This window comes from Marmota flaviventris, chromosome 12 (genome assembly GCF_047511675.1).
Source record: "Marmota flaviventris isolate mMarFla1 chromosome 12, mMarFla1.hap1, whole genome shotgun sequence".
In the NCBI taxonomy this organism is placed as follows: domain Eukaryota; kingdom Metazoa; phylum Chordata; class Mammalia; order Rodentia; family Sciuridae; genus Marmota; species Marmota flaviventris.
In genome coordinates, this window is record NC_092509.1 from 59,057,323 (window position 1) to 59,075,501 (window position 18,179).

Below are 18,179 nucleotides of genomic sequence, written 5' to 3' on the forward strand. Positions count from 1 at the left end.
TTTAATGTTAATCTTTTTCTCATGCTCTTCCTCCCTGCTCTGTTTTTAGTTGCTCTCCTTATATCAAAGAAGACATTTTGCATTTGTTTTTTAGGGATTGGCTAGCTTCACTTAGCATAATCTGCTCTAATGCCATCCATTTCCCTGCAAATTCCATGGTTTTGTCATTTTTTAGTGCTGAGTAATACTCCATTGTTTATAAATGCCACATTTTTTAATCCATTCATCTATTGAAGGGCATCTAAGTTGGTTCCACAGTCTAGCTATTGTGAATTGTGCTGCTATGAACATCAATGTAGCAGTATCCCTATAGTATGCTCTTTTAAGGTCTTCAGGGAATAGTCCGAGAAGGGCAATAGCTGGGTCAAATGGTTCCATTCCCAGCTTTCCCAGGAATCTCCATACTGCTTTCCAAATTGGCTGCAACAATTTGCAGTCCCACCAGCAATGTACAAGTGTACCCTTTTCCCCACATCCTCGCCAGCACTTTTTGTTGTTTGACTGCAGGAAGTATTTTATGAACTTGAGAACTAGCCAGTATACAAAATTTGAAAAACTTCAGATGGTTTAAATGATCTTTCTTTAAAACATATTTTTACATTTTTTTTTTTTTTAGATGGATACAGTTTCTTTATTTATTTTTATGTGGTGCTGAGGATAAAATCCAGTGCATCACACATGCTAGATAAGCGCTCTACCACTGAGCCACAATCCCAGCCCTGGTTTAAATTATCTTTATTTTTTTAATTTTTATTTTTTATTGTTTAGGTGTATATGGACACAATACAATGCCTTTATTTTTATGTGGTGCTGAGGATCGAACCCGGGTCCCACCCATGCTAGGCGAGCACTCTACCACTGAGCCACAATCCCGCCCCTTAAATGATCTTGATTGTGCATTTTACTAGTAAAAATAAATGTAGTGGGCTGGGACTAGGGCTTAGTGGTAGAGCGCTCGCCTAGCATGCGTGAGGCACTGGGTTCCATCCTCAGCACCACATAAAAATAATAAAATAAAGATATTGTGCCCACCTATAACTAAAAAATATTTTAAAAATACAAAAATAAATATAGTAATTTAATACTACATAAGAAGCATGGGAAAAGAGAAAGGAACTAAAATTCAGCATGCACCTATGTAACAATGGCATGCTAATAAGCCCTTTATTATATACACTATCTTGCATAACACTTTCATAGTCCTATCAGAAAAGAATTTTTATCCTAATTTGTATAGGTAAGGAAACTGAAGCACAGCAGGCTAATTGACTTGTTGAGTGCTTCTGGGTCTTCAGATTTAGGTCTGAAAAGTTTTTACTCACCACTTGGAGATGCTTGGAGATAAAGAAAGCCCACAGTATAAAGCGACAAAAGCTTAAATGAACATAATATCATTACTAGAAAAGAGAGGTAATGAGAAACTTTATGTAAATGACTGATCTTTTTTGTCCAAATGGAACAAGTGTGTAATTTACCTAAAAACAGATGAACAGAGCTTTTTTGGTCAATATGTTCAAATGTTATACTAAGAAAGGTGACTGACTGCTCTCAATTAAGTGATTCTTAGAGGAGGATTATCAAGGTAGCGCTTATGGTTTGAAAAAGTATGATCTCTTCTTTTGATCTTGTTGTACAAACTGCAGAAGGCTTGGCCACATTTACTGCCAGATGGGGGTATGAGGATATGCAGTCATAGTAAAAAAGTATTAAAAGTCCTTGGATCATAAAGTTTGAGAGCTGGATGCAGTGGCATACACTTGCAAGCTCAGTGACTTGGGAAGTGAGGTAGTAAGATCACAAGTTCAAGGCCATCCTGGACACTTAGTGAGACCCTGTCTCAGTATAAAAAGAAAAGGGGTTTGGGAAGTAGCTTATTGGTAAAGTGCAGTGGATTCAATCTGCAGTACCACCAAAAGGGCAGGCAGCAGTGGGGATGGAGAACTACTGTTGAGTTGCTCGGAACCTTGAAGGGCCTTTTTATATTTGGAGGTCACTATGTAATAGAATAACAATCCTCTGGAAAAGTCAGCTAGGACCAAAAGGCCTTATCTTCTTTTGTTGTCCTATTTAGATTTCAAGACCTGCTTTCTAAGATATAGTCTGGATAGATTTACATCTGTGATTATCTGGCTTTTCAAATTTTATTAGTCATTCAGAAGCTATTTCTTCAAATAAACAGATTTGATTTGAAGAAGTAGGAAATATTTAACTGTGTAGTAGTAGCAGATTTACCCCAGACAAGGACATGTGTGTCTTCACTCCAGTAAAATAAAAATTTCATTTCTGTTTGGGAAATCTGATTAATGTGATGGGTGAGCCAATTCAGCACTTTCCAGCATGGCTCTAAAAAATATTTTTGTTGTCACCTGAAGTGAAAAAACAACCTCTATATAACCAGATATCTGGGGGGTGATTTTTGTTTGCTGTTTGTTCTAATTGTGCTGGGGATTGAACCTGGGGCCTTTGAGTATACTAGGCAAATGCTCTACCATTAAGCTACTCCCCCAGTTCTTTAACCAGATAATTGGTTATATGCCTTTTTTGCTGATGTCCGGGGGTCTCTTCCTCTCACCTTGAAAACACTTTTTTCCTATTAAAGTAATACCTGTTTGTAATAAAAATTTTGAAAAATAGATGAAGTTAAAGAAGATAATATTCAGAAACCAGAGTAAGGTATTATAAGAATTAAAATATGTCACTTGACAACTCTATTTCAAAAGATAATTTGTTGACATTTTATAACAGTTATAAGACTGATTTGTTTTATTTTGGTTTTGTTCTGTGTTTTGAGGAATGTTTAAATGAAATGGGATATGAAGTACTAATATGCTGTCCAGTATGAACAAAACCTTGAAAACATTAAAGTGAAAGATGCCAGACACAATGGTCTAAATTAAAGTACGAAATTCCAACAAAATTAATTCACTTGAGTTTCTCCAGTATTCAAAGTAATTATGACTTTATATTAGAAATGTATAGCCTAAGAAATGAGTTAGACATATTGTTTTAATGATTATGGTAATTAAAGTATCAAGAATTTTATATTGTTACTATATTATGTTCTGTCGTGATGCTAATTTTTAAACTTTCTAACCAGTCACTTTTTTCTCTCCCTCCCTTCTTCTTTCTCTTTCTTCCTTATACATTTCATCTTCTCTTCATTCAGAGGAATGCAGTAGCATGGATAGTTGATGGCGAATTTGGAGCAGACGACTTCTGTTTAACTTAAAATTAGTCGTATTTTAATGGCTTGGGATTTGGTGCAAACAAACATGATTGATAGCTGGACAGACATGCTCGTCATGAAAAAACGAACCATTTCTGAAGCCCGATTGGGGCCAAACATTTACACCTTGCTTCATAGTAACCAGTTGAGATGAAGCACGTCGTTAGAACGTTGTTGGACACCATGTTGAATTATTCCCCCATCGGTTGTGAAGAACTGTGCTACATTCAGGCTTACCCATTGAACTCAGTATATATATTTTTTTCCCTCCTGCCTTTTGTTTGGCAGGATACCATTCTTGTTGCTCTTCTGTGTAATGAAGTTTAAATGCTTGTTTGGAAAACTTTATTTAACAGTTTAGAAGGCTTGATAGAAAGAGTGCATTAGTCTGAAGAGTATACATTGGATAGGAAAGAATTTCCTTCTTTTGTTTCTCCAAATCTTTCCGCCTTATTTAGCTTGAGATCTTTGCAGCTTGGTTCATGGATTCTAGCCTTGCCCGTTGCGCAGTATATACTGATCCAGATGATAAACCAGTGAACTATGTCAAAAGCACTCTCAATATTACATTTGACAAAAAGTTTTGTACTTTTCACATAGCTTGTTGCCCCGTAAAAGGGTTAACAGCACAATTTTTTAAAAATAAATTAAGAAGTATTTATAGGATTAAAGTGACTTCATTTGTATACATTTGGAATCTAAACCAGCTTAAAAACAGTTTCCTCTATGACTTAGATTCGCAGTATAACTGATGCTCTTCTGGAATACCACATGAGACATGGTCAGAAACAGTGCTTGGGAAGGACATTTTACACAGGAAATTCAGAGTAATACTTTGAAGTGTCCCCCCCACACACACATTTGCTTTTTATTCCTGAAGGAATATCTGTACCTGATGTTGAAGAAATTCAAGATTCAAAAGAACTTTAAATATACCAACATGAGAGATCAGTTAGGTCAGTCTAGGTTTTCAACAAAGCTTGTTCCAAGTTGTTTTCAACTTCAGAAGTCACTTTGGTGTCATCTAGCAAAAGAGTAAAAATCGGCAGATATAACCACTTTGGAAGTGTTAAGTATAATTGAGACCATAAGAAGAATTCAACCCATTACAAACATAAATGGGATTAAAACCTCATAGTTACTTCTCTCAATTGCCCTTGATATTTTGACATATAGGGAGACATAAATTTAAAAGAATATTCCTTCACAGTTTTTCAGATATTGCCATACTGAACCTCATTCTAAATTGGTGCTGTGGATAGTCTTTCCCTCTTCCCTCCCTTTTTAGTTTAAGGAAAGGTTTCCTTCATGGAAAAGGACTTCTAATTTTTGAGACTTTCTCATTTAAAATAAGCCAAAAGCCTGATGTTCACATTGTGTTTTTACACCTCATAACAGCTGAATACAACATGCTTAGTATCCCTTAAAATTCCCTGTTTTTCATTAGAGGATAAATAGGGTGACCACAGCTGTTATGTTGCGAAGAGGAGTGGGGAAACCCCCAAAGAAAGATTCTGGTGAAGAAAGAAACAACTTGTACTCAAGTTTCCCTTTAAGGCCTAGTCAAGTCTATAATATATTATTACCATGACTATTACTTCAGGACCCACAAAAAAAGAGAAAGGCTTGGATTCAGGAATTCTTTAATTGGGGTGGCAAGGAAGAGATGGCAGCAGACAGAAAGGAGAAAGGAAAGGGGAGAAGAAGAAAAAACACATTTGGCCTTAAAAATAGCATGCATTCTCCCAAAAGCCCATAGTAAGAGAAAATGACAGATTGTGGTCAGCAGATTATTTTATCAAATTGGTATGTAAAAGATTTCTTTAAGCTCCGTTTTGCAGAGATCACCACTTAGGAAATCAAAGAATTCCTGTTTTGATACTTCTAAGTTAAAATAACTATGTTACAGTTTATCTGGTACTTCATTTTTCTTGACTAAAATTAATTTTTACTTCAAGCTTGAATAAAAATCTTCATTGGTAACTGTATATAATTAAGTGGCAACTTCTCTTTACCTCAGAACAGTTAAAATCATATTTTAAGTGATTCATGTATACCCTGAAGCCATTAATACACCCCAGTCTCCACAGAAACATTACTAACAAAATGTGGGCATGGAAACTCCACAGCTGTTTACAAATTTGGTTACAGTGTACTGTGGTATGTCTGTAACACTTGCTGAGATTTGTCCCCATTCAGGAGCAATTTAGCACTCAGATTCTACTACTGCACCCAGCCACCCCAGATCTGAGTCTTCAGAGTACTTCTGAAGTGCAGTTTCAAAACACTTTTAAAAAGTGGAGTAAAGTGAGGCACATTTTACAAGAACATAACTCCTATTAAAACGGAGTAACAACTATGCAAAGGTTTCTCTAGCACCTAGGTGAGTTTGTTTTCCAGATGTGTCGTAACTGACGGCTTCCTATACATACTGGTACTTTGCTGTGCCAATTTGCTGTAAACATCTGTTTCATACATATGCCATGCAGTGACTGCTAGAAAGGTGAAGAAACCTAGGATTTTATGGTTTAAATAACTGATGAAAGGATTTTCTAATCTATAGCTGTTAACTGAAAATTTCTGATAATACTATAGACTCTAATACACTTAAGAATGAGAATACTATCAAGCCAGCCACAAGGTAAAAACAAATTGAAAAGTACCAATACTTTTTGCACATAGATCAAAATAGAGTGGAGAATTTTGACTCCTAAAATCAGGTTAGTAGGCTCATTTCCACGTGCTTAAAAATGTTTTTGTTATGCATTGATTAAGGGCTAGAGCAAGAATGAAATTAAATGTCTTTTTCCTCCAAATAAGTGGTTATTAATGGTAAAATGTTGGATTTGGGAGTTACTGAGATTGGTGTGGGTGGTGATAAAGAGATTGGGAGTTAGTCGGGAGGGATGACAGCTTCAGTTTTGGTTTCTGTATTAGTATTCATGACAGCTACATTTCTGTTGCTCAATTGGCCAGATAAATATGTTATATTAATCCAGGTAAGTAGTTGAAGCAGAGGAAATTTTATTTGCAAATATCCCCACAAATTGGCCAATTTTACTGGGTGGGAAAACAAAAAGGGATTCCCTAACTTTAAGTAATTAAAATAACCTGCTAGTTGAGAGGGAAAAAGAAATCAATTTTGTCAATATTTTCTTAATCTGCAAAGACACAAGTAGTAATATGGTGAGTTTTATTAGGAGTGTTCTGCCTCTAGAGTGGCATTCCATGAAATTAATAGAAAATCCTTCTTTCCCACCCTCCCCATCTTGAAATTTTCTTTTTTAGGATGTTGGTTCCTGCAAACAAGAACTGACCCTATCACCTCTGCCTCACAGTGGGTAACTATATCGTACATCTCTTGAAAGGGAAAATATCCATGTCAGTTTTCTTTCACAGCAGAAGAATGGCTGCTTTTGAATGGGGAGGAAAGAAGACATTTGTCTTAATATCCTTTTTGTCCCATCTCTAAAATGTAAAAATATTTTAATTTAGTTTTAATTTCTCAACTTTAACAACTCTCCTCTTGAGTTGCTGCCCAAAACATTACTTCCATTTCGGAAACCATATCTAATTTAATACAAACTGCTAACTTTAAGAAGAGGTAAATTTGCATTTACACTTAGACACTTTCTAAAAACAGGGTGAACTTAATTGAAAATTTCAGTGTTGTTAAGCTATTGTTATAGTAGCTGCCCTATAGTTGCAAAAGCAAAAACTATAAAAACCCATCCTTATATTTACTTAATCCAGATAACCTGGATTTAATAAAGCTAATAGTATAAAAATGTGTGTGTATGTGTGTGTGGTAGTATGTGTGGGAGAGAGAGTACTTAATTCATAAAAAGTCCGGAAAACTGCCATTCTAGGTTCTTGTCAATTTTACTAGAAGTCACATGCACATGTGAAGTGCTCTCTCAATAAGTTTAATGTTTGGTTAATACTGGTATATTTTTATAAGATTGAAATTGTGCCCCCATTTTCATTATCAGGGTCAATGTATTAGAAGTGAATCCTAACATTTTTAGGCACAGATGGAAAGAAATGTTTTTGGCTCCTTGAAAATGTGTGTGTGTGGCGAGGGGAATAGATCCACAAAAGCATGTATGTACTTACAAACCAAGCTGTAGAGATCAAGAGAAGAACTTTAGTGTTGATCTCAAGATTTCTAAATTGTCAAGATTTACATGGCATTGTGGTGGAATTAGTTAACACTTAGAGATTTTGGTATGTAATAACTATTTGCTATGGACTGATAAAATGTTTCAAAGGATTGTGTTCTTAAATTTAGGGGGAGGGGTGTTTTTTTGTTTTTTTTAACTGCCTCAGATTATATTTAGTAGTTTCAATTTCTTTGCTTTATTATTTCATTAAAGTATAAAAACTTCAGGTCTCTGATATTTATTTTCACTTGTTCTACTAATTATTTACAAAACACCCTTTTGTTGACTTTCATTTTATAAATGTGTGGTATATTAAACGTCTTCAGAATTTCTGTTCCATTGAAACTACATTAACTTTGATTTGCCTTACTGGGACTTCTTTTTTTTTTTTAATACACTTTTTTCATGTCAGTGCACAGCACTTAACCAGTCATTTGTATTCCTTTCTTTCGATCTAATAAACAGAATGAGTAACTAATTCTTGGTGTAATCTCCTAATTGAAATAACTGGTTTGCAGAACTTGACTTCCATGTGTTTGACTAGGGTTTATGAATGGGTCTGCAGGGATGGTTTGTTGTTGTTATTTTTGGAACTGGGGATTAAACCCAGACTTTACCACTGAGCCACATCTCCAACCCTATCTATCTATCTATCTATTTATTGACAAGGTTTTGCTAAGTTCCTGAGGCTGCCTCAAACTTTCCTTCAGCTTCCTAAATCACTGGGATTATAGGTGTCCACCATCACATACACAGCTGCGCTGGGGTATCTTTTTAAGGCCATTGTGCAATTATGGATAAATATAGAAGAATTTTAGAAGCATTGCATCTTAAAGGAATTATATGCCTTATTAAAAAAAAAAAAAACCTACATCTGAATTTCTGCATTTAAGCAGTGAATATGTTGATTAGTTCTATTTGAAAACTAATTTCCTAATTAATAGAATTATATAGTTTATTCTAAAGATTTCCTTGGAAATGTTCTCCCAAAGACTTTCTTGGAGAAAGCATTCAATGTGTAGAAACATGGTAGATTTGTATATATGAAAAAAGGAAAAACCAGTTCCACCATCAGGGTGAATTATTACAGAAGAGAGATTTCAGGTTTTTTATAGCTAAGGGCAGAGAGTTCTATATAATAAAAGGAAGTTCAAATGTAAGAATTAGTACTTTGGCCTATTAAAATCCCAATTACATTATTTGCAGAACTAGCAAAAGCAAACATGAAATTCATTTGGAAAAATAAGTGACCCAGAGTAGCCAAAGCAATCTTTAGCAAGAAGAGTGCAGGAGACATCACAATACAGAACTTAAACTATACTATAGAGCTATAGTAACAAAAACAGCATGGTATTGGCACCAAAATAGAAATGTAGACCAATGATACAAAATAGAAGGCAGAGACAAACTCACATACAGTTATCACATACTAGACAAAGGTGCCAAAAACATAAATTGGAGAAAAGATAGCCTAGTCAACAAATGGTGCTGGGGAAACTGGAAATCCACGTGTAGCAAACTGAAATTAAACCTCTATCACCCTGCACAAAAATCAACTCAAAGTGGATCAAAGACTTAGGCACTAGAACAGATACCCTGTGCCTAATAGAAGAAAAAGTAGGCCCAAATCTTCATCATGTCAGCTTAGGACCCGACTTCCTTAATAAGACTCCTAAGGCGCAAGAAGAAAAATTAAGAATTAATAAATAGGATGGATTCAAACTAAAAAGCTGATTCTCAGCAAAGGAAACAATGTGAAGAGAGGCTACTGAATGGGAAAAAATATCTTTACTGCATGCACTTCAGAGCACTAACCTCCAAGATATACAAAGAACTCAAAAGAAAAACACCAAATAAATAAATAAATGGGCTAAGGTACTGAACAGATGCTTAACAGAAGAAATACAATCGATCAACAAATTAAAAAATGTTCATGTCTAGCAATTAGAAATTCAACTAAGATTTCATTTCACTCCAGTCAGAATGGCAATTGTCAAGAATACAAGCAATAAGTGTTGGCAAGGATGTGGGGGGAAAAGGCACTCATACATTGCTGGTGGGACTACAAATTGGTGCAACCACTCTGGAAAGCAGGATGGAGATTCTTCAGAAAACTTGGAATGGAACCACCATTTGACCCAGCCATCCCAACTCAGTTTATACCCAAAGGACTTAAAAGCATACTATAGTGATGCAGCCACATCAATATTTATAGCAGCTCGATTCACAATAGCTAAGCTATGGAACCAACCTAGATGCCCTTCAACAGATGATAAAGAAAATGTGGTACATATATATACAGTGGAATATTACTCAGCCTTAAAAGAATGAAATTATATCATTTGCAGGTAAATGGATAGAACTTGAGAATATCATGCTAAGTGAAATAATCCAATCCCCAAAAAACAAAGGCCAAATGTTTTCTCTGATAAGCAGATGCTGATCCATATGGGGCCCAGGGGTTAGGGAAGAATGAAGGAAATTTGCAGAGGGGAGGGGGTGGGACTGTGGGGATGGGGAGGACGGTAGAATGAGACAGACATTATTACCCTTTATACATGTATGTTACACTACTGGTGTGGCTCAGCACCATGTACAGAGGAATGAGAAGTTATGCTCCATTTGTGCACAATGTGTCAAATTGTATTATACTGTCATGTATAACTAATTAGAACAAATTTTTTAAAAACAGTATTTGGCAGTCAAGTAATGGTGAGTCTGCTAAGGATAGCAGATCCACTGATGGAGCAGTGAGCAGTAGTGCCTCTTTAGTCCTGCTCACTGCTGGGGAAATCATAGTTTGCAGCTTCTCCTGAACAGGCAAGAGAAGGAAGTTTTCTGCTTTTTTCTTCAAATATATCTACTTCAATGACAGATTTAGCTAGTTTAGTCGAATTATTCACCAACATTTAAAGTTTAATGTCAGGTCCCTGCACCAGGTATAGAAATTGTCCCTGCCTTAACAAACCTGAGCAGACTTCTACTAAAAGCATAATCTAGGGGCTAGAGTTGTAGCATGCTTGCCTGGCATGTGTGAGGCACTGGGTTCGATCCTCAGCACCACATCAAAATAAAAGGTCTATCTACAATTAAAAAAAAAAAAAATCTAGCAGGGTGCAGTGACACACTGTGGTAGGAGGATCGCACAACATAAAAATAAAAGGTCTATCTACAATTAAAAAAAAAAAACTAGCAGGGTGCAGTGACACACTGTGGTAGGAGAATTGCAAGTTCAAAGCTAGCCTCAGCAATTTAGCAAGCCCCTAAGCAACTTGGTGAAAAATTGTCTCAAAAAATATTTAAAAGGATGGGGGATGTGGCTCAGTTATTAAGCACCCCTGGGTTCAATCCCAGGTACAAACACCAACAACAACAAACTGATTCCCTTCTAAGTATGTAAACTAAAAATGTACAGTCACATCATGTAATGATTTATACTTGAAGAATTTTTTTTAAATCCTTTCCCATTTTTTATTATGTTCACAATTAAATCACTAACAACTTTTGTAGAAATAGGTAGTGTTAACATTTCTCGTTTGTGGCCCAGTTAAAGCAAATGACAAGACAATTCCTAGGAAGGAGGCAAATATCAATCCTAAAGTGGCAGTCCCTGGGAAGAGGGCAAACACTGATCCTTTCCTACTAAGTGTTGAACCACGACACAAAGAAAAGGCCACGGACTCCAATTTTAAATTAAATTAAAACAAGCTTGTATTTGTGTACACTGGAGCTGGCCAGGACTGTCTCTCCCAAAAACCTCGGGCTAGAGATCAGATCCCCTGCTCTCCAGGAAAAAAATTTTATAGCACAAAAAGTTACAAAAGGGGGGTATCTTGGGGACTTACAGCTAACAAGATTTTGACAAGCATAATACAATGGCAGATAACAGATTAATGATCTACCTGGCTTAACATTTCAAGATAGAAAATAAGCTCCCAACATCAGAATTTATGAGGTGCCACTAAAGTTTTAGAAAGGGTTGTTATCTGGTCAGGGTAAGCCAGGTGTGGGTGAGTTCAAGGCACCAGTAGGAATTCCAAGCAAGTTTAAAACATCAAAATAGGAACAAGATCCATCCCCGGTGGGGGCGGGGGTTGGGGTTCCAGGAAGAATTTTTTTTCATCAGAAAAAAATGTTGAGGAAGATTCAGTGAAACCAAATGATTCCATCATCTAATCACTACTTCCAGTAGTCTTGTCTGTTGATTTTATCTTATCTGTTTCTTTTCCCTCAAACTTGAATTAACCTAAAGTGAACTTGCAATATATGAAACTGTATTCTAATCCTGTAGTTTAAATTATTAAATCAGTATGTAATGAGAGCTTGATGTGGGAAACAGAAAAGGACAAGTTTTAATTTCCTATGTGAGGATTAGTAGCTTCTTTCATCACTATGAAAAATTTATTGGACCTGGGGATATAGCTCAGTTGGTAGAGTGCCTGCCTTGCATGCATAAGGCCCTGGCTTTGATCCCCACCACACACACACACACACACACACACAAAAGATACAACTCTGTACATGAGTTCCTCACATACAACATAAGACTTTCTGCAGCCTTAAGAAAAATCTTCCTCAAAACATAGTTGGTGGGCTGGGATTGTGGCTCAGTGGTAGAGCGCTTACCTAGCACATGCAACGCCCTGGGTTCCATTCTCAGAACCACATAAAAATAAATAAGGGCCTTGTGTCCAACTACAATTAAAAAATAAATATTAAAAAAAAAACATAGTTGGCTATGGTGTGTGGTGATAGACTGTGTTCCGAATTCAAATTAACAAATAAGCAAAATGTTCTTCATTTAAGTCCTTTCCTGCCTGTTTTGAATATAGTTAAGAAATGAATTGAGCAGGTATGTGACTCGGATAGAACACTTGCCTAGAATGTGCAAGAAGGCCTTGGGTTTGATCCCCAGCACGATGGTAATAAAAAATAAAATGGAACTATACATTGAATTGAAAGTTGTATTCTACACGATTTCCAAATATTGAATAATTTCCCTTATAGCTGAAAAATACCAATGATCCCTAGTCATCAACAGCTTTTACAACTCTGAAAGCCCTTTTACGAGAACAGAACAGATGCACTTCTATTTTTTAATGTGTTTAATTAGTTATACATGACAGTAGAATGCATTTATGCACTTTGATGTCATACGTAGATGAGGTATGATATCTCATTTTTCTGATTGTACACGTTGTAGAATCACATCAGTCACACAGTCATATATGTACATAAGGTACTAATGTCTGTTTCATTCCACTATCCTTCCTATCAACAAATCCTCTCCCCTCCCCTACCTTCACTCCCCTCTACCTAATTTAAGGTAACACTATTCTTCCCTACTGCCCCCACTTTATTGTAAATTAGCATCTGCATATCAGAAACAGATGCACTTCTAATAGAAAACAAAATATATTGGTTCTTAATGCTATGGCTTGAAAAGTAGGGAGGGGACTTAATATGCCTGAAAATTTCCGTGATAAGTATGTTTAATTGGACTCTTGCCCCAGTAATGGACTTACATAAAAAGACCTTTTCAATAAGTGTCTGTTAACTTATCCACAAAGAAGATAGAGAGCAACTAACTTGGTTTTAATTTATTTATTTTTGAAGTGCTGGGGATCGAACCCAGGGCCTCATACAAGCTAGGCAAGTTCTCTCCCCTGAGCTTCATGCCCTGCTACTTACTAATATTTTAGTAAAAGTATTCAGTTAGGGGACTTACTAGTGCCAGGCACAGTGCTAAGCATTTTATATACAGTATTTAATGTAAACTGTTACCTTAGGCCAGTCACTGTGGTACACACCTATAATCCCAGCTACTTGGGAGGCTGTGGCAGGAGTCCCAGCCTGGGCAACTTAGTCAGACCCTGACTCAAAAAGGATTGGGGATATAACTCAGTGGTAGAGTGCCTCTGTAAGCTTATTGCCTACTTTTTTTCAGATGATAAACTCAAGCTTAAAGAAATAACCCCTATTTGATGCCAAAACCTGTGCCTTTAACCCCTAAATCCAAGTACATCTAACTCAACTGAGGGCTTTTAAGTTTCAGATTTCTAAGCCACATTTCAGATTTTTTTTCGGGGGGTGGGGTGGGGAGGAGTGCCAGGGAATGAACCCTGGAGCATTTAACCACTGAACCACATTTCCATCTTTTTTTTTTTTTTTTTTTGAAATAGGGTCTTGCCGAGTTCTTTGGCCTCCAACCTGCAGTCCTCCTGCCTCAGCTTCCCAAGTCACTGGGACTACAAGCATGCATCACCACACCTGGCCACCTTTCAGATCTTGAGTCTAAAGGGAGATAAGGAATTGTTTTAATACCTCAGGTAATTTTATGCTATCATCCTGGCACCAGTCCACTTATTGTTGTTTAAACACCATAACACTATGCTATATTACTTTGGTGATGAGGCCACAAATTAATAGCAGTAGCAAAAAATATATTGAAAGGGACTCACCCACATTAATTTCATACATACACATATTGTACAATGTGAATACGTGACAGGTATTCATTTGAGCTGATATGCTGGGTACTTACCTGTAGTTCAGTCACAATGAACAAGCCACTTTATATGTTCCGTCATATGAATAACAGAGAAGCTTTGGGGGCAGATACTCTAATTCCCATTTTAACAAATGAGGGAAATTGGATTAAAAAAACTAACTGGTATGAAGAAGCTGGGATTCAAAATGAATTGCCTCTGAGCTCATGTTTTTAATACTACACCATCCATTGTTTCCTTGGTCTAGAGATCGCCACTTGGCATTTTTTTTAACTGATAAAAAAAAAAAAATTGTATTTACTTAGAAGCATTCATAATGTCAACAGCTGCAACTTTTTTCTTTCTTTCTTTTTTTTTTTTTTTTTTGCAATTACAGAGTGGTATTCAGTTAACAGAACAACAATTATTTTGTATAACTTTCATCAGAAGCAACTGAAGATGAAAAACTACTGTCCCCATATATAACTAATTTGGCTGTGCACCAAGAACCTGCTTTAAATTTCCATGCCAATTCACAACCCCATACTGTATCAGGCAAGGTTGGAGCTATTGAAAATACCACCAGGAGAGGGCTCTCTAAAGACACAATTTGGTAGTGTGTTAATTATACAAAAAAAAAAAAAAAAAAGACACTGTATAGTTTAAAAGCAAATCTTACATTGCAATTTTTTTTTCTTTAAAAGGAGTGAGTGGTGGGGTTTAAGTGCTTTATAGACAATACAAATAAACTGCACTAGAACCAACTTATTCATTATCATCCTCTTCATCTTCCTCTTCTTCCCTCTTTTTCTTGCTTTTTTCAGCCTTCACAACTCCCTTTTTTGCTGCATCAGGTTTTCCTTTAACTCAGTAGGCAGCAATATTCTTTTCATATTTTTCCTTCAGCTTAGCAGCTTATTTTTCATAAGGCTTCTTGTCATCTGCAGCAATGTTAGTCCACATCTCTCCCAGTTTCTTTGCAACATTACCAATGGTTAGGCCAGGATGTTCTCCTTTGATTTGGGGGCAATACAAGGAAGAGAACAAGAAGGCTGTGGAGGCCTTTTGGGTGCATTGGCATCCTTGAACTTTTTTGTTTCCCCTTTAGGAGGGAGATAGATAGGTTTTCATTTCTCTTTCATAATGGGCTTTGTCGGTCTTTGTCATGTCTTCAAATTTCCTTTCTTTTTAGCAGATATGTTCCTCTACCTCTTTTTAGCAGATATGTACTTCTTAGAAAACTCTGAGAAGTTGAGTGAAGCATCTGGGTGCTTCTGTGCTCCTCCCAGCAAGTTTGCACAAGGAATGCATATGATGACCTTTTGCCTCTTGGTTTCTTAGCATCTCCTTTGCCCATGTTAAGTCGATTTTCCTCAGCAAGGCACAGAGTCACCCAGTGACCATCAGGGTCTCATTTGCCCTGGCACTGTCTCTATGGAGCTCAGTGTACCACAATAGTTGTGAGAGCAGAAACGAGATGCCTGGAAATTTTGACTTAAAACTTGTCAATGATAGTTGGAAAATTTAAGGCCCCCCTTTACTGATTCTAGTTAACTGCTCATTTCAATGGCACTTGAAATTCAAGGGACTTTTCTCCACATTATTAAAACAATAGATTTTTATAGAGGAAAACCTCCAAAAGAAAGTTGAATATCTTTACATTGAATATCTTTACATATTGAAATCATAGGTTTTGTAGTCATCAGACCTGAATATAAATCCTATCACTTAATGTGTATCTTTAGACAAGTTAACATGTCAAAGGTTAGTTCCCTCATCTATAAAAAAGCCTAACAGTATCTACCAAACAGCATTGTATTGTGTGAGAATGCACCTAGTCAAACTATGGTTTTTGTAAGAGTGGCTTAAAAGTACCAGTGGGGATGCAGTTAGCAAAATCTGGAATGTTACAGGTTCTACACAACAAATAATTTGATTACTTATGTTGGGTAACCCAGTTCCTTAAACAAATTGCAAATCTAAAAAGGAATCTAAAAAGGTTAAGACTTGCAACATTAACCAAATGAACAGACTTTGTTGGGATTTAAGTGTAAACAACAACTGTAGAATTTTTGAGCCACTGGGGAAACCTGAGCACCGATTGGATATTTGATACTAAGAAATTGTTTATGGGGGCACTGGGGTGTGGCTCAGCGGTACAGCGCTCACCTAGCACGTGCGAGGCCCTGGGTTCGATCCTCAGCACCACATAAAAATAAATAAATTTATGGTATCCAACTAAAAAATAAATATTAAAAAAAAGAAATTGGTTATGTATGACATTGGTACTATGGTTATGTTTTTTCATTGTTGTTTTTAGTTATACATGACAGTAGAATGTATTTTGTTTTTAGTTATACATGACAGTAGAATGTATTTTGACATACATAAAATGGAGTATAACTTCCTGTTTTGGGGTTTATACATGATGTGGAGTTACACTGGTCATGTATTCATATAAACATAGGAAAGTTACATCCAATTTATTCTACTGTCTTGGTTATGTGTTTTAAGAACCTATATCTTAGATACATATGAAAATATTACAGGTGTAATGTCTGGAATTTGCTTCAAAGCAGGATGGGGCAGAGAACGTAATAAGTTATGCATAAAATGAGTTTATTATTGCAACTGGTAAATACAAAATTACCAATTAACATGGTTTAGACCTGTTTCTCTCTTCCCAAAAGTTAGTAAATTTATTTTTTTTTATTTATTTTTTTTTTTAAACATATTTATTTATTTAGTTAGTTATTGACAGACACAACATCTTTGTTGGTATGTGGTGCTGAGGATCGAACCCGGGCCACACGCATGCCAAACGAGCGTGCTACCGCTTGAGCCACATCTCCAGCCCAGTAAATTTATTTAGTGCTACTGTAAAACCAAAGGATTACTAGCCTTGCCCCACTGGTCTCTTTGTTGGAGATAATAGTATAGCCAAACGTGCAGCCTTCAGTTGTATATTAAGTTCAGCTCCTACTCATTATGCGTCTAGTCTCTGAAACAAGTTGCTGATCAAATCAAGATAAGACATTTGGCTCTAAAGAGAAACTTCATCTAATTTAATTCCATGTTATATCCTCCTCTCCTTCCAAGATTATCAATTTGAGTGAACTGAGCTGTGGGAATGAACCAAGGATTCAAGCTCCTGTTTTCATGCCAGTTTCTTACATCAAGAGTGCATGGTTCTCAAAATAATGGATGTTAGGTGAGATTAAATCCGGAGTCAGCAACAAAATGGAGATTCTGATCAAGCATAGGGTCCTGAAACATAAACCTGAAATAAAAGATGACTGGAGAGTGATGGTTTACTAGTGTGTAACTCAGAATCTTAACCGTGCCAGGCCTGGGGGAGTATAGCACAGTGGTGGAGTACATCTTACTTACTTTCTGTATTTGACACACAAGGTGTTCCATTAGAAAATAGGAATTCAACATTTTGACTAGATTGTAATTTTTTTTTTTTGTAGTTGGACACAGTACCTATTTTTTATTAATTTATTTTTATGTGATACTGAGGATAGAACCCAGGGCCTCACACGTGCTAGGCGAGCATTCTACTGCTTAGCCACAACCCCAACCCTGATTGTAATGTTTAATGGGAATTGATATATATGAAACCAAGATTGTTCCACAGCAGATGTAGCAAAGCAAATATAAAGGAAGCCAATCAAACCTTGGAGATCTCAGCTAGCTACGGACTTTCCCACCCATCCTCAAGAGGAAAGCAATTGAAAATATAAGCTTTTACCAAAGTGTTTTCTAAAGAGCAACTTGAGTGCAGTACCAAGTTACCTTTGTGATCATTATTGCAATAGTCGCAGTTCAGAATGATAATGCTAAGGTTCTGAATGACCCTCAGTCATTAGCAGAAAACTAGTTCTGCCTTTCAAAATATTCATTGAAAGTGTGGCTTAAACCCAAGACTTCACTTACAAACCCTTAGAAAACCTGAATAGACATTCTTTGAATGGCCTTCTGAAGCTTCATTATACCAAAATATTTCAATCTATTACACTGCATAGCAAAAACAGTATATTTGGTTTAAAGTAGAAAAACTCAGGTGGCAGAGATCAAGATGATAAGTACAGAATTTAAAATTAAGCTTCTCTATCTTCCTATCTAGTTCTATACATTTGAAATTAGTTTAGATTTTGGGGGACAACTAATTGCATCAAGTGCATGTACTTTTCACAACCACTTCTGACAAAGTATTACAGTCAGAAAAAACTGATTTCAACAGTCTCAAGTGGACCAGATAGAGCAGTTTTCTTTCCTAGCCCAGCAAGCCTTAGAATT

At 36.3% G+C, this 18,179-nt stretch overlaps 1 protein-coding gene and 1 pseudogene across 2 annotated transcripts in view; one reads left to right on the forward strand and one right to left on the reverse strand.

Moving 5' to 3' along the window:
• Positions 1 to 7,867, forward strand: part of Wdr26 (WD repeat domain 26) — a 46,639-nt gene extending 38,772 nt beyond the window's left edge. For both annotated transcript variants that reach the window (XM_027954766.3, XM_027954765.3), the window contains exon 14: positions 3,167 to 7,867. In XM_027954766.3, coding sequence (XP_027810567.1) covers positions 3,167 to 3,192 — 26 coding nt within the window. In that variant the 3' untranslated portion in view covers positions 3,193 to 7,867. The remainder of the gene's footprint in view (positions 1 to 3,166) is intronic.
• A 6,775-nt stretch (positions 7,868 to 14,642) lies between these two features.
• LOC114107341 (high mobility group protein B1 pseudogene) lies at positions 14,643 to 15,234 on the reverse strand (annotated as a pseudogene).
• Positions 15,235 to 18,179: the final 2,945 nt, after the last annotated feature.